Consider the following 17,322-nt stretch of genomic DNA (forward strand, 5'->3'; position numbering starts at 1 on the left):
GACAGTGCATCCTGTTTTGGTTCATATTTGTCACTTTCTTAATCGCCCCACTAGCCGATCTATCTCTGTGATACAGGCTATTTGCATGGCAAACACAATGGTAATTTGAATGTCACTCAAACCCAGTAAGATGTTTAATTGGTACAGCAGTCGCACAATGTCAGAAGGCATGCAAATGCCAGCCAAAGCAATCAAAACTAAGACAGTGACAAGCACAGGCCTGCTTTTGACACTTTTGTTTTTTCATGACAACCTTTTTGTTCTTGCAGTAATTCTATGAACTGCAGTGAATATAGGATGAAGTGACTTGTCAAACATTTGACACATATCTGAATTAGAGAAACCCCTGGTAGCAATATCTTTGAAACATATAAGATTACCAATGTAAGATATGTTTCCATCACATTTCAATGTCAGCCCTAACCTGTGCCTCATATTTCATATGCACCCCACTCTGTCTGGTGCACCTTTTGCTGAAAGTTCAACCCACAGGCATATTGTAAGGGGTTTTACAGTCAAAGACCCAGAACCAGATATGATGAATGAAGACCCAGAGTCAGAATTATAATAAATTAAAGAAAAGATTTACTAAGGATAGTTTGCAGTTTCATCAGCAGAAGTCAGCTTCAAGACTCACACAGGAGTTCGTAAGCCGCCCGCTTACAGTTACAAAGATCACAGCAATTATAACCTTCACCAAGGTTTAAGCTATACGTCCTTGGTTCAGGTTGAATGATTCTCATTGGCTAAGAAATAGATAAACATAGTAATTTTCCACACATATACAGATTGAAGCATATCTCCATCGATTATGCAGCTGACACTCAGAGCCTGATGTTAGGCAGTCGTGACCTTCCAGTTCTCAGATTTGGGTTGCTGGGCGCCAACATGTCCAGAACAACAACTCAGTCAATCTCCAATAATGCCAGTGGTTCCTTCACCTGCAACCAAAAAGACTAACACACAGACTGACACACAGCTTTTCCAAGGTTGGATTTGGCCAGGCTCTAACTATAAACAGGAGAGTCATCTCAAAACATCAAGATAATGCGTTCTTTCTCTCTAGGAGAGCTACACTTTAGTCTAACTGGAAAGTAAGGTTTTAACTGAGAAAGGTTCCCTTAAACTATAGACTTCAATGACCCCTGTGACTTATAGTCATCAGGGTACCCTAGAAAAACAGATGTATGTATTGACACGTTGAAGACCTTTCTTAACAAAACAAAACATCTTTCCATATTTCATTTCTGGAAGCTGGGCTAAATGAGCAACCACACAATTTTTGATTATTATGGATGTGAAATATACCATTCAAACCGTTGACATGTGGCTAGCATGAGGGTGAGCAAGTAGAGCAATTCACAGCTCTCTAAACCCTGTCACATGTAACTCATTTACTCCAGATATTCCTCTCTGGCATGGCATTTAAAACAATTACCATCTAACTTGGGACACATCATGCAGATTGCACAAGCTCTAGCTATGTCATAATGGCTCAATTAAAACATCCATTATATTAACATCCCCTCCTAACCGTCCTTCTGAGACACCAGCATGTATTCAGCCTAATGCAACTATGTTCAAAGCAGGTGCATCGAAAAGAACAGATATGTTATTTAGACATGTTAACTTCCTATGAGCTCATTATTCCCCATACATCCCATATATTCGCCTGTGTAGCATAACAAAGTCATGCTGTGAGGAACCTGCTCATATAGCTTTGATATGTGCCATCATGATGTCTGAGGTGATCTCTGCTATGCTACTTAGAAATATTTTGTAGAATTTCTTTTTTTACAAGTCTCATTTTCCGCTTATTTGTATTATACACCTCCCAAAATAACATTTCAGTATGTATACATTTGACAGCTAAGCCTCTTCAAGCCTGTTTGTTTACAAGCATTTTCTGGAAATGTAGGTGGCTGTGCTTTGAAAAATGAATCTTCCTGATCAGAAAGATGCTTTCAAAAGATTTCGGACAAAGTCATTTTTTATCGCCTGAACAGGTTCTTTTGAGTGTGGTCAAAGTGCATCTCTACGGAAAAGGAAATTGACTGCTTCAGTAATGATAGGCTTCTAGCTTTTCTAATACTAGTTACCCATGTGATAAAGCGCTGAACTTCAATTCAAAAATGACCATTTACATCTTAGAATGAATCAGCTTTTTCAAACCTGTTGCATGAAATGATTTTTTTTTTAATTTGTAACACTCTGAGTCAAAAAAATAAAATGTATACTATTGCTAGAATATGTTTGGGTTTAAGAAAGAAAAAAAAAATTGAACTGATGTTTTAATTTCATGTTTAACATGTTTCAAGCACTACAGAATGACCATTTTAGCAAACCATATTTTTTACCTTTTCTGAATTTTTGGCTTTTATTTTTCTCTCTGAATTCACATAAATCTCTTATTAGTCAGAATGTCTTCCACCACATCCTCCCACATATTCATTTCTGCTCTTTCTCTGGCTCCCTTTTTCCTTCTGTATACATATTTTTTTCTCTTTATAGCTCCTTCCCACTCACCTAATATTTTCAATAGCACATTCACTGTCTTCATGCGTCTCTTGATCATACAGCTATGCAATTCATATTAACATAGAGAGAAAGATGGTCATAACATAAAGTAGCATAACATAACTGGCTAAAGTAATCATAAACAATTTTTTGTTTTGAATTAAAAGATAAAGTTGTATGTGAGTGTTTTTAAACATATGACTCATTTCAAAATAGATTTTAAACATTTTAAAAATGCCCATGGTATTGTTCGTGGGTTACATTTCACATATGTATTGTCAGCTTACTTCAGCCCAGGTTTGAAAAAAAACAATGTCACACTTGCATATGTCATTTCTTTGTCAAGGCAGTGTCAATATTTCACAGACACAAGATATTTCCTCCAACCTACTGTTATGTCACAAATGAATAAAGTCATGTAGGGTGGGATGTTACATGACACATTCGAATCATAATGTAAAGATGCTCCCGGTCATAATTTGCAGAACGGGAAATAATGAGTTACTACATAATGCACATACACTGCATATTTTTAAGCAATCACAATAAAGTTCCAGTGTTTCTGTAGCTCAAACAGTAGAGCATGGCGCTAGCAATGGCAAAGTCATGAATTGGATTCCCGAGGAATGCTTAACTGATGAAATGCATAGAACACAAGATGCAAAGAGGGCTACTGGGGTATAAAGTCTGCATCGCGGTGCTCTTTGGATGTGGGATAGTTCAATGTGCAAAAAACATGTAGAACAAATATAAAAAGCTTTTATTCATGGCTATAATATTTTAAAAACATTCACATATGTGGACCCACATATTTGTTCACATTTTTATAGTTTTTCTACATTCTCTATGTTTTTCTGCATGAAATGTAAGTCGCTTTGGAAAAAATGTTTGCTAAATGCATAAATGTAAATGAGGAAAGAAAAAGGATGGGGGAAAAACAATATGGTCTCTACTGCCACTGCACATTGTTCCCACAGTTCCATTAGGACATTGCTTGGATTTACATAGTCCTGAAAGTGAAACTCTAGTGCCCTTCTCTGATCCCCTGTCAGCCATCAGTTCTCTTCCTGTACACTCCCTCTCTTCTCTTCCACTCGACACTGTGAAGTGAAGGTTGGGATAGTGGAGGAGATTAAGTATCTCTCTGACATTTAGATCATTGTGTGCATTCTGCCTGAAGCAGAAAAGGGTTTTTATGAGGAATTCTTTCAAGGTGTGAAATTTAAATTAGATTTGTCTGCAGGTTCCATAGAGGTCTGTTGGATTATCTGAACATCAGTGGAAACCGTCCACTGACTCTTTGTCAAAGCCAAGAATCAAGGCATAGAGTAGAGAAGATGACTGAGCTTTCTGGATATATTATCCAACTGGGACTGAAAAAAAATGTATTCATTAAAAGTTTAGGTGACAGTTCATTGAATCGCCCATAGACAACAGCGTAATATTTAACATTTGTCTTGCATATTGTGTCTTTTGCAGTATTATAAACCCCCAAGGTCCTTGCCACCACTTGGAGGCGCTGTTCGGGAGTCCAGTTTCGCTCAAAGCACTGCTGCCTCTACCAATCCACAAGGCACATTGACAGGAAAACACACCAGGTATGATAATAGTGATATTGCTTCTTAAACAATCATCACAGCAAATTCTTAATGTCGTCATAAAACCCTTTTTAAAAATCCTTCTTAAACTGCTCTTTTTGCATATAATAATAATTTAAGACCATGTGCCTCTGTCATAAAGCACTGAAGACAGAAATTAAATTGCATACAATAATGATTGCGGTACATTTACAGAATAGTACAAAAATGTTTATAATAAATATAATAGGCAATACATACATTAATATGCATTTCTGTAATAGCAAAAACATAAGTGGCAACAGTATATGGAGATCAATTTCACTGTGAGGAAATGTAATTTACCACCCAAGTGTTTTTTGTTTTTGTTTTTTATGGTCGGATCTCTGGTGTAATACAATATGGCAGTTTCATGTTTCGTTAACGTTCAGAAGTTTAATGGTCGGTTACATTTTCGAAAAAAGTCTTGTTCACCAAGCTGCATTTTTAGACAGTAAATACAGTAAAAGAAGTAATTGTTACGTATTCCCGGGGTTTGTGTTTGGATTTTTAGGATGCATTCTGCTATGGTTCCTGTGTTTTACTTTCAGTGTTTACCTTGTTTCCTCATAGTTACCCTCATTTATCTCCATAAGCTACTAATCACTTTCACCTGATCCTTGTTCCAGCCTTTATTATCTTGTGTATTTAAACCCCAGTGTTTCCCATGTTCTTTGTCTGGTGTTGTCTCGTTGGTTTCCTCAGTTTTGTTTCTTGTATTCCTTGGTTTTCTTTTTTTTTTTCTGAGTTAGTTTTTTTGTTACATCAATTCTTATTTCTTAGTATATCAATGTTAAAACAGTTGTGCTGCTTAATACTTTTTGTGGAAACTGTGATACATTTGGTTTCAGGATGAGCAGAAAGTTCAAAACAACATGAGTTATTTGAAATAGAAATCTTGTATTACACATTATAAATGTCTTTACTGTCACTTTTGATCCATTTATTGTGTCCTTGCTGAATAAAAGTATTAATTTCTATTTAAAAAAAATCTTACTGACCCCAAACTTTGGAACGCTAACATATGTCTGACATGTGGCTAACTAAGACAAGCTTTACAGAGCTTCCCGTAGGAATTTCCGTGAACAGTGTGATTATCAGTCAAATGTGCTCATAAACGTATTGGATATTATTCTTACATTAGCTAGAATGAATTGTAACATTGCAAAGTATTTTTATCTGCTGTTTTTCATTAAAGAAACTGTTAAATTGCACAGTAACATGATTAAAAAGTGTGGAGACTACAAATCAGAATACAGGCAAATACTTATTACAGTCAAATAATTTATAATTGATAATATTAGTGTGAGTGAACTGAACACATTCGCACATTCTTTAGTTTCTATCAGCACTACAATGACGTGAATCCATAAAATTGCATTTACAACTATCCATATAGTCTGCCACAATAGACTTGCATTGGGAAAGCACAAAAGCTTGTCTGAAAAAACGGACTACAACAATTGCTAAGGTAGGACTGCTCAGAAATGTTTTTCAGACAGCTTAGAGAAGGTCTTTGAAATGGAATTTGTTTGTTGTTTAAGGATTTAATAGATTGTTAGGTTTCATTGAATTCATTCATTCATTAAAAAAAAAAAAATCTGATATGAATGATCTTTTGATTTAAATGATGGTCATCCACACCCAAAGCACGTGCATGGATGAGAGTTCTCGTGTGTCATAGGGTTTTATCGAGGGGTTGGGGTGGTCTTTGATGGCAGAGACAAATCCTTTCAGCCCTGTTTAATCCTCATACTTTCATCAAACTAAACGTTAAGCCCTGATTCCACTCTGTTTTTGTTTGTGGCTCAGTGCACTCTTGCAATCACATATCTAATTTTTTTTTTTTCTATGATGACTTGCAATTTGTTTGCAAACAGCCTTTGCCCCTGTCCCACCCCTCTCCAAATGCTCATGTCTTCAAAGGATCATTACAATGTAACTGATTGCACTTGACTCAGTGTAAGGAAGGACTTAAATATGCAGTGAATTATCTCTCTGTTGGAGACTCATCTCTAAAATCGAGCATGAATTTCTCTTCAGGCTATTTTTTACCAAATAGTCAAATGTGTGCTCCTCACTGCCAGCGGTCTTATAGGTCAATTAATCTCCATGTTAATGTGGCCCCATTCGGTGGAAACGTATGTACAACATCTCCCCGTAGTTTGCTAGCAGTATCACATAAATATCTAATTGGGAACAAGGTGACTCATTGGTTATGTGCTCCGTTTTTTAATGATAGAGGAGATATATCTAGTACATTATTCTCATATATACACATACATATGTGTGTAGACCAAATCCTGAATTCCGAAGTGTTGTTAATTTCCAGTGTCTTTCTCAGCGAGCTTTATACATGTCCTTCTCTGTAAAACATTCAGCACACCAGATGGAGACAGAGAGAAAGTGTGAGTGTAAAGCATTTAACATTAGGACACTATAGACTGGGATAGAAATTCTCTGAGAGAAATAAGATTGAGTATCGCTGCTTTACTTTGTTCTGAGTAAATATATTGTTTTCTTTTGTAAAAACGGGAAAAAAGTGCCATTTATGTACACTAGCTAGTCTACTAGTACACTAGTTTAATCTTCATGTTCTGTTAAGAATTTGTTTTTGCTTGGTTGTTTTATTTGTTTGTTTGCCTCTCCTATCCAGTCATTTTCTTTCTTCGTCTGTCCTATCAAACTTAAAATAAAAATGTAAAATTAAGGCAAAAAACATTACCTTCTAATAATACAAATAATTCAAATAAAATACATAATTTTTTAATAAATATTATTGTTGTTGTTGTTCAATTCTCTTCTGATGCTTTTAATATGTTCATCTGGCTTAGTCAAAGCCCCACATCAAGATATTATTATTTATATCTGAGTAAACATTTACTCTTCAGATTTGATCCGTTTCTCACTGGGGATCAAACTGACTCCAGCAATAACGTGAAATTGAACACAAAAATACAAATAAAGAAATCCGTGAGTGATATGTTTTTTGTTTTATTTTAAAGGAGCGGTTCCCTTTCTCATAGTCCAGATCAGAGTCGTCGTTCTGCTCTTCGGCCTGCATCTCGCAGAACACCACCCATAACCACAGGATGTCTGAATGCCATTGGTGGATCAAGAGATTCTGGTCCTGCCTATCAACATCTAAAGGAAGTAGACAGCTCAGAGAGGGAATCAGTGAGAAGGTTAGTTAGCAACATTAATTTGCTACAGGTCAATGAGCTTAATACTAATTATTTAATGCTTGCGCATAGTCCTGCCCCAATGGATTAAACTCTAGTCCGTGAATCTCTGAGGAATGGGATGCATTAATGCAATGAAAATTGCATGCAAGGATTTTTTTTTTTTTTTGGAGGTAGTGGTGTTCATGTGAGTCAGTTCTGGTAGGTGAAACTTTGTGCCTCTACCAGGACCCCTCTGTCCGTTCCCTCTATCCTCAGATTTATGAGCCAATCTGTAGTTTTAAACAGCAGCTTCTACCACAAAACCCAAGGCAGAGACTATTACACTCACTTTTTGTCATTTTTTTCTGTTTCTCCTACTGCATCTTAGATCTGAATTCAAGAAGTTTTCGATTCATTTAATTGTTTGTTTGTTTTCCTACTAAAATGGAAGGAATGATTTTTTTTTTTTTTTTTTTTTTTTTTCAGCTTTCTTTAGTAATGTTGCTGTTTGAGGTTACAAAGCACAAAAGCCGCTTTCCGACCAAGTAGTTACAGGAACTTAGTTCTAGGAACTGTCCACTTCTAAACAGTTCTATGAACTACTCTCCCCCAAACTCAGTTTTGCTGTTTGCGTTCGCACTGGCCAAGTGGCCATAGGAACTGGTAGGATGGGTAAGGGCGTGACGCAAGCACGGTGACTTTTATTTTGACGGCGCGACGGACCGTTATTTTGGCGGCGCTGAGAACGCCAGAGCAAACAGTGCTCGCATTCTCTGTGTTAGTTAGCGATCTGTCTAACAGTACTGTTTAATATGTTATTAGATAGAACTGTTATAGAAAGTAGACAGTATATGAAAAAAAGGTTATTAGCCTATGCCGTGTGGTTGATGTCCAGTGTTGCTAGCTGGGCAGATAAACATAATCATGTTTGGCTTGGTCCCCTCAAAGTTGCGTTGGATTTTCTCTTCAGCATAAAGGTTTAGAGACCCATCTATCACTGTTTTCCATGTTTGTATAGTTAGTTTCTGGAGTAAATATATAGGCTATAATCTGTGTGTTTACATTCTAGCTGTTTTAAAAATGGCAGGTGCTGGTGTTCCGCGTGCGTTCGGTCAATCTGCGTACACTAACGTCACCGGTAGTTCCTATAGTGCTGGTTTAGACCCTACTCTGAAGTAGGACCTAAATTTGTTCCTCCAAATGGAGTTCCTAGAACTAAAATCGTTCCTAGTTCCTGCGGTGCGAACACGCCGACATCCGGGTACTTTAGCCAATAGTTCTAGGAACTGTGAAAAGGTTCCTCCGGTCGGAAAGCGGCTAAAGTCCACTCCAAAGGGAGTTATTCTCTGTATCAGTAAGCACTGTTTCTGAACTCCCTGAAATGCCTTGATTGTAGTCTTGAGTTTTCTTCCAGAAACGTACATGTCACAATATCCCTCATTTAAATAATTCCCGCCCAGGGCATATGCAAAATAGAGGTGTGAGGCCTGGTTGAGTTGCATTAGCAGTGTGTTTTGCCATGTCCAGGAGGTTATGGGAAGGGCTGTGACATTTCCAAAACACACAAATTGGTTAACCAAATACAACACGCTGATCCAGCAGACCAATCAGATCACATTGAGTTTTTCGGAGGGAGGGGCTTCTTAGAGACAGGAACTGAAGAGAGCATTACAGACAGATTAGTGTTGCAGAGGTGCTGCAACAATGTAAAATATGTGAAAAATACGTTTTTTTTGTGTGTGTGTGTTTTTTGTGTGTGTTTTTTTTACATTCAAGCATGAAAACTTATTCTAGTAGACCCCAAAACCAAAATCAAGAGTTTGTGAAAGGGCATAATACTGTAGGTCATCTTTAAAAAATCTATATACAGTTTGTTTCTGCCTTAGCTTTTCAGCAGCATTCAACCCCCAATACAAACTCTCATGTATGATGTTGCCACTTGTGGGCAGTGCCCTGTCTCTCTCAGGCAAGAGAGGTCCCATGACTGGTGGTATGTCACTGGCAAGCTTTACTTTTTATTGTATGGCAAAATACATTTACCCAGAGTGTATCTTTAATGGCTTTGTGTATGTGCCATAAAGCCTGTTTTATAACTGCTCCCAAGTTTTCAGTGGTGATCGTATGCTTTTGTCTCCATGCCGACTGCGAGAGCAACACGCGGGCTTATCTGAGCTCTATTATTGAAGTTCTGTATGCAGGCATGACTCACTGAGACAGGAGGGCACTGGGGAGTGCTGTCTTTTCTAGGAGCAGCGCAGCTAATAAAAACCACACTGTCATGGCCAATTAAACAGCCAGTGATATATCAATGGAATGGGCAGTCCTGGATAAGTTTGCTAGAATGGTCCAGTCATCAACCCGCACACACTATAGGCTATCCTGGCCCAGCTAGTCCTCGTGTTCTATACAGGAAGGCTTTGCAGTGCGGAAGACACCACCTCCCTTAAAATCTCCAACGGGGTCTAAGCACTGACCTATTTCCAGCCTTCCAGCCTGCAAAAGAATATTTCTCTGCCGGAGAGAGCTCCGTTACCATAGAGACAGGCTGGGATACGGGACAGGAAAGAGAAGGAGAGAGCGGGAGCGAGACAGGAGAGGAGAGGAGTGACAGAAAAAATGGAGAGAGAGAGAGAGAGAGAGACAGAGATAGAACTGTTTTGCATATGACAGCAGAAAAAAAAATTGGCCGTCTCATTCCTTCCGTCCCAGAAAGCTTGCTGTTATCTCGCTAGAATGGCTTACGTAGGGAAGAGATTTCTCATAGTGTTATTGTTCTCAGTATTTTTAGATCGAAAGGTACCTGTCAACCCCCCTCTGGGTCGTCTGGATTCCCTCGAGCTGGGTACTTTAGCAAGTATATAGACAACATTTATAATTGCTAACTCATACTAAGTCCCACCGTTTTGTATAAAACAATTCAGATATTTCCCAGAGTGTGGTTTACCTCCTATTGATAAAGTCAGTATCTAAAGCCTGACCTCATCAGCTGTGTATTTGTCTTACAGTGAGTGTTTGCTTATTAAAGTGTTTTCAGTGAGAGGCTTTCAAAGAGCTTCATTATACAAGACCTCAAAGCATGCCCTGAATGTATTTCACTACAGTGACACCTTTTCCTTTTCAGCCTAATTTATTTCATGCAGGTATTTGAAACTGTTACATGATATGATGAGAACAACAGCATTGCAGGAAATAAGGTTATAAATCATAATTTGCACTGAGCAGCATGACAGTGTCACCTACTAACCCTCAAAAGTGATGTTTCCTCCTTGCTTACACTGTAATAATTAAAATAGCTGGAAATGATCTGTCTATCCGTGAGATACAGAGAGTGAGTGTAACTTACATGTATATAAGCAGACCACCAACAGTCTCCTTTACAATCGGGCAAGCTCTAATCTGATTTGCTGACTGTGGTTAAGGACAGGGTTTTCTTTGTTTCTTGCTTTAAAGAGATAAATAATTGGAATTTGCTAGGTTTGTGGCATCAGACCATTGAAATATATTTAGTTTCATTTAAGAGACTTAGAAAGTATTCTGCTTTGTTTTCTGAGTTAAAGGAACACGCCGACTTTTTGGGACTTTAGCTTATTCACCGTATCCCCCAGAGTTAGATAAGTCCATACATACCATGCGTGCCATAACTTTGTCTGACGCACCCACCGCTAGCCTAGCTTAGCACAAAGCTAGCATACTGCTCCCAATAAGTGACAAAATAACGCCAACATTTTCCTATTTACTTGTTGTGATTTGTATAGTCACAGCGTGTACAAATAACAAGGTCACTTGAGACACAGCCATCTTCTAACCGTATACATACTGGGAACTATATTCTCAGAAGGTGAAGCACTGCTACTTGGGCGGAGTGATTTACTCCAACTCTGAACGAACTCTCTGCTCCTCACCACGGGGCTTCTCAGGCGCTGCGAGCAAATCACTCCGCCCAAGTAGCAGTGAAGTATATTTCATTAAACATTTTTATTAAACATAGACCTTTATTTAAATTTTGCGATGAAGTCATTTTTGCCGTGTGCACCTTCACACTCGTGCGTACGCAGCGAGTATATACCAATCTATTAGTTTTGGATGTAAATAAACATTTAAATCACAAATCTATACATATTTTCTGCTGTTTTTCTGGAAAGGTGAGGATTGGAGAAACTTTGCTCTAAATGACAGGCAGGCAGGCTCTTCCTCTCTGTAAGCAGAATAAGATGCAGTGTGAACCAGACCTTTTGTCGTCTAGTCAAAGCTATATATGATATATGCGACTAGAGGAGAGATGTGCTCAGCAGAAAATAGCAGAAGGAGCTTCATTAAAAGCACGTGAAATTCTAGTCTTGTTCAAAAGAGCTGTCTTTTCTGTTGATATTTCTGTAAATGATCACATTAAATCAAATCATGATCTTTAATCTTAAGAAAAATCTCACAAACTCAGGCTAAATCCATGCATCCTTAACTGTTTTCAAGTCTTGATATTTCAGGCCTGCTGGAATACTTGGCATTTCTGTCATATCTTCTGTTTCATAGAAAATAGAATCAGACAATTTGCCTCCCCTTGATTGAGGCTTAACTCTGACTCGGTCATTATCAGAAAAAGAAGTGCTTGTTAAATATTGATGCTGTGAAAAAAGCCATTCTTTGTCAGGGATTATGAATTATTACACAAAGATAATGAATCAGGGGAACAATACCGATTGCTCCTAAATTGAGAGATTAGTTTACCAAAGGTCTGGTTGGATGGAACTTCTGCTTTCATCCCTTTTAAAAGAATTTTGCTTTCAAATCGTCAGAAGATTAACTTAAGAATGACTGCCACGGGGAGCAGCAAGTTCTGAATCAGGAAACCAGCTAAAGCCCAGCTGAACTAAACGATTATGAGTCAGAGAAGACACTGGGCTACCAGCCAGCCAGATTGAATGTTGAATATCTAATAAACTGAGATACCTGAATGTGTAGTATTTTGTATTTATTTATTCCAGCAACACTTAATAGCTTAAACCTTTTTTTTTTTTTATGCAGCTCATTAAGTCATTTATTATGTCAGACATTAAATTACAAATAATGTCTGCTGTGATGACAGGGTCAATTTCAGATTTTTTTTATTGAAATACATTCTTGTATCCCACCTTAATATGCAGAGAATAATAAGTAAGCAACACTGACTCAACCAATGGTGCGAGTTTGGGGCGGGACTGTTTGTTTGACTGACTAATGGCAAAGGCTGCATATACCAAGACGCTTCACTTGTATTACTATGAATGGGAGAAAATTCACCATGCAATATTGCAGAATAAATCTCGCCTTCTAAATAAGAGAGCCAATTTGGAAAGTCATTGCGCCTCTGCAGCTGCTGTTAAAAGCTCCAGTTCCCATTGAAATAGTTAGTGTCCTGAGCTTCATGCAATGCATTGACTGGACCAACTTTGAAAATACACTATTTTAATGTTATTTGACCGAAAGAAACATTTATTCAAGTCATTTTGGTGCTGGATTTGAAATATTTAAATGTGAAATCGGCAAGCAGTTTTTGAGATTTCAGTATTTCCCCGTTCAAGTAGATAAGAGTTGGTCTTGCATGCCTAAAATAGCTGCCTGGAGATGTTTCAAATATGGCCAAGTTCAGGAATCTGTTTGAACCAGTCATTATTTTTGCAATTGTGTTTGTTGATGCTACAGGCGTGGAAATCACACACTTTAGCTTTATTTGGCCTTTAGAATATGTATCAATTCTTACGATTCAACAAACACTCCTAAGAAACCTCATTTTTGGCACTCTAATTATATATACACAATCCTCTCTTTTCCTAAATCACGCTGTCGTCTTTTCCTCTGTCTGCAGGAACATCTCCGGCCCAGGTAATGACCTACATCAGGATTCCTTTTACAATATGCAAGCCTCACAATCCTCAAAATCTTGGAGCAGCCACTTAGACCACAGGTGCGCTAGGAGCCTCAGGTCGGGCGGCCCTAGCCAAAGTCCTCCTGCTCCCTACCGACCCTGCTCTATCCCAATCATCCCCTCCGTCCACTCCTACCAGGATGAGGTCTCCTGTATGCAAACCGTCCCTACTGATGGCAGCAGCCGTGCTAGTCCTCTGGAAAGCAAAGCAAATGCTTCAGCTGTCAATCAACAGTCCAACGTAACGGTCTCCAACCGAGCGGCTGTTAGACGGGAGGAAGTGGCCTCGCTACTGGATGAGGCTCAGGAACAGCTCAGAGCGCTAGCACATGCCCAGAGGAAACAGGAGGACATCAGTAGCTTCGTCCCTCAGGGGGCCAAAGAGACTGTGTGCATCCTTTTAGCAAATGGTGGTGGACAAGGGGGAGTGGCCTCTTTTGGGCCCACGGAGACTCACTTAGTGAACCCGAGAGACACACACAAAGATGCCACAAAGCCTGGCCAATGAGAAGGGGTTGACAGGACTAACCACAAACGTCTTGGGGCTTCAGAACGCTCTGCCAAAATACCACTGAAACCTACCGTTGAATTTCTGAGGACCTGCAGTGGGTAGAAGCGTGGGAGAGTGGCAGTCTAGAACATGTGAAAAGATAATTTATTTATATGCATTTATTTAAGGAGAAACTTCTACTTAGAAAAAAGAAACCAAATAGTCTGTCATCTCCATGGTGTTTTTAACTGTATAAAATATACATAAATATATATAAATGGATATAAATATATGAATTCAAACTGGTGACCAAGTACAAAAAAAGGAATATGGGAATGAGAAACTTTCTTTTGTAATGTATCAGCTCCACATCCTTAAAGACTTGATGCTCGGTGGTTTAAAAAAAAAGAATAATTTAAAAACACAAATGAGTTTTTTTCACTCGTTTCACTCATTTACAGTCAAGCTAAGCTTGTCCGACACACAATCTTGTGTTTTGCACCTGCAGCAGCTGTGTTTACTATCACCGTCCCGTCACTGTCCTTTACCCTGCCAAGGAATATGGCTCCATCTGCCTTTGAAAACAGTGGAACATGGATTACAATTGGACTTAACTTCTAAACGCTAATCGTATCCAGGCATGAGGTAACTGATAGTTAAGCACTGCCTCCAAGACATCGATTGGAAGAATTTGGTGTGTCTGTCCGTTTGTGGAGCAATCTGCATTTTGTTTTCTGTGCCTCGGTGCGTTCACTTCTTCATATTGATTCGGATATGAGTAAGGATAAGCTAACGGAACAGAGCACATCGTACAGCACACCACCTGAGATGCACAAACAGACTGTCGACGCCTCTCTGGATGGACCGAGGATATTCCTGCACGGGATAGGGGGTGGGGAGGGGAGGGGGCGGTCTCGGCCCACACAAGGAGCTTCAGTGTTGTTGTTTTTTCGTTCTTATGGAATTATCTGCTGCTTTTTGAGAAGGTGGGTGGGAGCAGCGGTCACTATGTGTGTGAGTCTGTATGCTACCTTTGGATTGGGACATAATATTTGTGTGAATTAACAACCAAATGTGGTAAGAAAGAAAAATTAACAATGAATCTTTAGTTAAGCTGTTTCTTTGTTTCCAATCTTTTTTTTTGTTTTAATGCGTTTTTTTTCTGACCCCCCCAATTCACACAATTGTGCATGTTGATGGTATTGTTTTGCAGAATCAAGCCATGATAGTTTATGATTAACAGAAATGCCCCACAAAGAGAAAATTGCATTATGAATGACATGCATTTGCTGATTTCAACCCAAATCCTGGTATAAAAACACAAGTGGTCTGCTGAGTTTTATAGATCAGTCTTAGTAGACCTGTGCTCAATGACGGCATTATGTTGAATTGACTTTTTTGTGTGCTGTTGTTCCTCATGAAGCATTTATTTAAGACCGCCAACTGTAGTTTGGTTTTAAGAACTTTGTTTTTAATGCATGTTGCCTTTGTCCTTCTTCTGAAATTGTGTCTACCATGCCAGACATAACTCAAGGCCAAAATGAAATGAAACCTATCTCCTGGTAAAAGAAAGCAAAGTAAAGGTTAGCCTGTGGCAGAATGAGCTGTAAGGGCAGGCCGATAAGACTTTCACTTGATCTTGTAAAACCTTTCCCTGGCGAAAGGACAGACCTCATCCAGTGAATTGAAGTCTGGATGGCATGTCTTTCAAACACTATACATGCCAAAACACCACCAGCAACATGTAATCATGCAGCAGAAGTAATGTAACAATATTACTATATGGGAAAGACAGGATAGAATTAGATATTAAAACTATACTATTTCTTTATCAGACAAATTACATTTTTATGACATCTTTTATAATGGAAAATGTCAAGTTGTAACTTTTAATGGTTTATTACAATCCTAGGATTAGATATGAGTTGATATTCAGATCAAATTCCCAAGTTCCCAAGTTGTTTTTTCTGTTTTTCTTTTTCTTTTTAAACAATTAAAATATTATGTTTTTTTAGTATGAACATTCATGATTGGTGTTTTTTTATTTATGTATGCATGTCTTTTTATCCGTCTCTTTTTATGGGCATAGGTTACCAGAAACTTCACACATGCAACAAAGTGATCTTCACACATTGCTAAGTGATCTATAAAACTGCAGACTAATTCATTTCCAGGGCATAGCAGCAGATATATAAACTGTCCTCCATCTGTTACAGCTATTAATGTTCATTTTCAATTGAAATGGTGTGGGAAAGGTTTCATTTGAGCTGGACCATATTTTGCACACTAGTGCTTAAGTATATTCAATTATATTTTTGCACAGTAATTACAATGTATGGTACTTTATGCTGTCATTATTCCAGAATGCAAGGTATGTGATTGATGAATTAATTTCTGGCGACAGTATATTGCAAGACATGTTTTGACAGTATATGAAACCTGCAACTGTACAAGAAGGTGTAACACGAGCACAACCGAAACTTCATGGTTCTGTATTACAGCCCCTTGACGTACTTTAATGTGCAATTTCAAAACCGAGAAATTAAATTTCAGCTAATTCTTGTATGTGAAAAACTGCATTATTGCCCTCCTGATTGAAATAGCTTTCTTTTCATTTAGTTATTTTTTATTTTTTCAATAAAGATGAATCTTCAGTGTTGAATAATTTTAGAACGAGTGCTTTCTTTTTTTTTTTTTACTAAATCATAAATTATTATTATTAATATAAATCCAAAAACATTAGGTTTATTAAAACAACAGATTACATATACCTATGCTTTTTATGATTGTTTATACAGTAGTAATATATTTATTATTTATATCTTTTATCTTTATATTTATTTAGTTCAGCCAGATGATCAGTCAGTATGTCTTCCACTGGCTGTGCAATGTGGAAGGAGCAGGATTCCTTTTCAACAGCCTTGAACAGTCCATGAAGTGTTGGATAATACGGTATTATTAAACACTTCATGGACTGTTCAAGGCTGTTGAAAAGAAAATACAGGTACATGTTTCAGATTGTAATCACTCTTTGCATCGATTGTGACTGACTCTCACAACTCCCTCAGACAGCAGCATGGACCCTCTCAATATTAGAGGGTACCAGACCTTTGGTGTATTGAGAGGGTCCATGCTGCTGTCTGAGGGAGTTGTGAGAGTCAGTCACAATCGATGCAAAGAGTGATTACAGTCTGAAACATGTAACTGCCGTGAAGGTCAAGCAGTGACTACCATCAAAGAAAATCCTTAGTGTAGCAGCTGAAGAAACCACAAAGGGTTGACATGAGTATAACCTTGTTGTTAGGTGTTTCAGAATTTATTTCCTGGCTGAATAATAAAAAACGCACTTGTCACTCCCAGAAGTTGCATAGCAGCCAGCCAAACAGACTGGAACTGCCATTTTTCTTTAGTCAAGTCAAGGCAAATTAGATTATTATTTTTATTTTAAATAAATAAAAATGTTGTATATAAAAATATATATATATTTTTATGTATATATATATATATATATAATATGTCCTTTAAGCATATTTTATGAGTGTATATATATATTTCATTTATGAAGTATTATCAGTATTGTGTAAGTTACTCTAAAAACTAATTAATTACTAGCTACTATTTACTCTCTAGAAAGTA

The 17,322-nt window shown here is 37.9% G+C and overlaps 1 protein-coding gene across 2 annotated transcripts in view; it reads left to right on the forward strand.

Moving 5' to 3' along the window:
• Positions 1-16,340, forward strand: part of nrg3a (neuregulin 3a) — a 327,881-nt gene extending 311,541 nt beyond the window's left edge. The window contains exons 7-9 of one of the 2 annotated variants that reach the window (XM_084391956.1): positions 3,997-4,115; positions 7,139-7,318; positions 13,137-16,340. In XM_084391956.1, the coding sequence (XP_084248082.1) occupies positions 3,997-4,115; positions 7,139-7,318; positions 13,137-13,704 (867 nt within the window). In that variant the 3' untranslated portion in view covers positions 13,705-16,340. The remainder of the gene's footprint in view (positions 1-3,996; positions 4,116-7,138; positions 7,319-13,136) is intronic. The other variant, XM_084391957.1, reaches the window with a different exon arrangement.
• Positions 16,341-17,322: the final 982 nt, after the last annotated feature.

The sequence above is a fragment of the Rutilus rutilus genome (genome assembly GCF_951802725.1).
Source record: "Rutilus rutilus genome assembly, chromosome: 20".
Classification (NCBI taxonomy): domain Eukaryota; kingdom Metazoa; phylum Chordata; class Actinopteri; order Cypriniformes; family Leuciscidae; genus Rutilus; species Rutilus rutilus.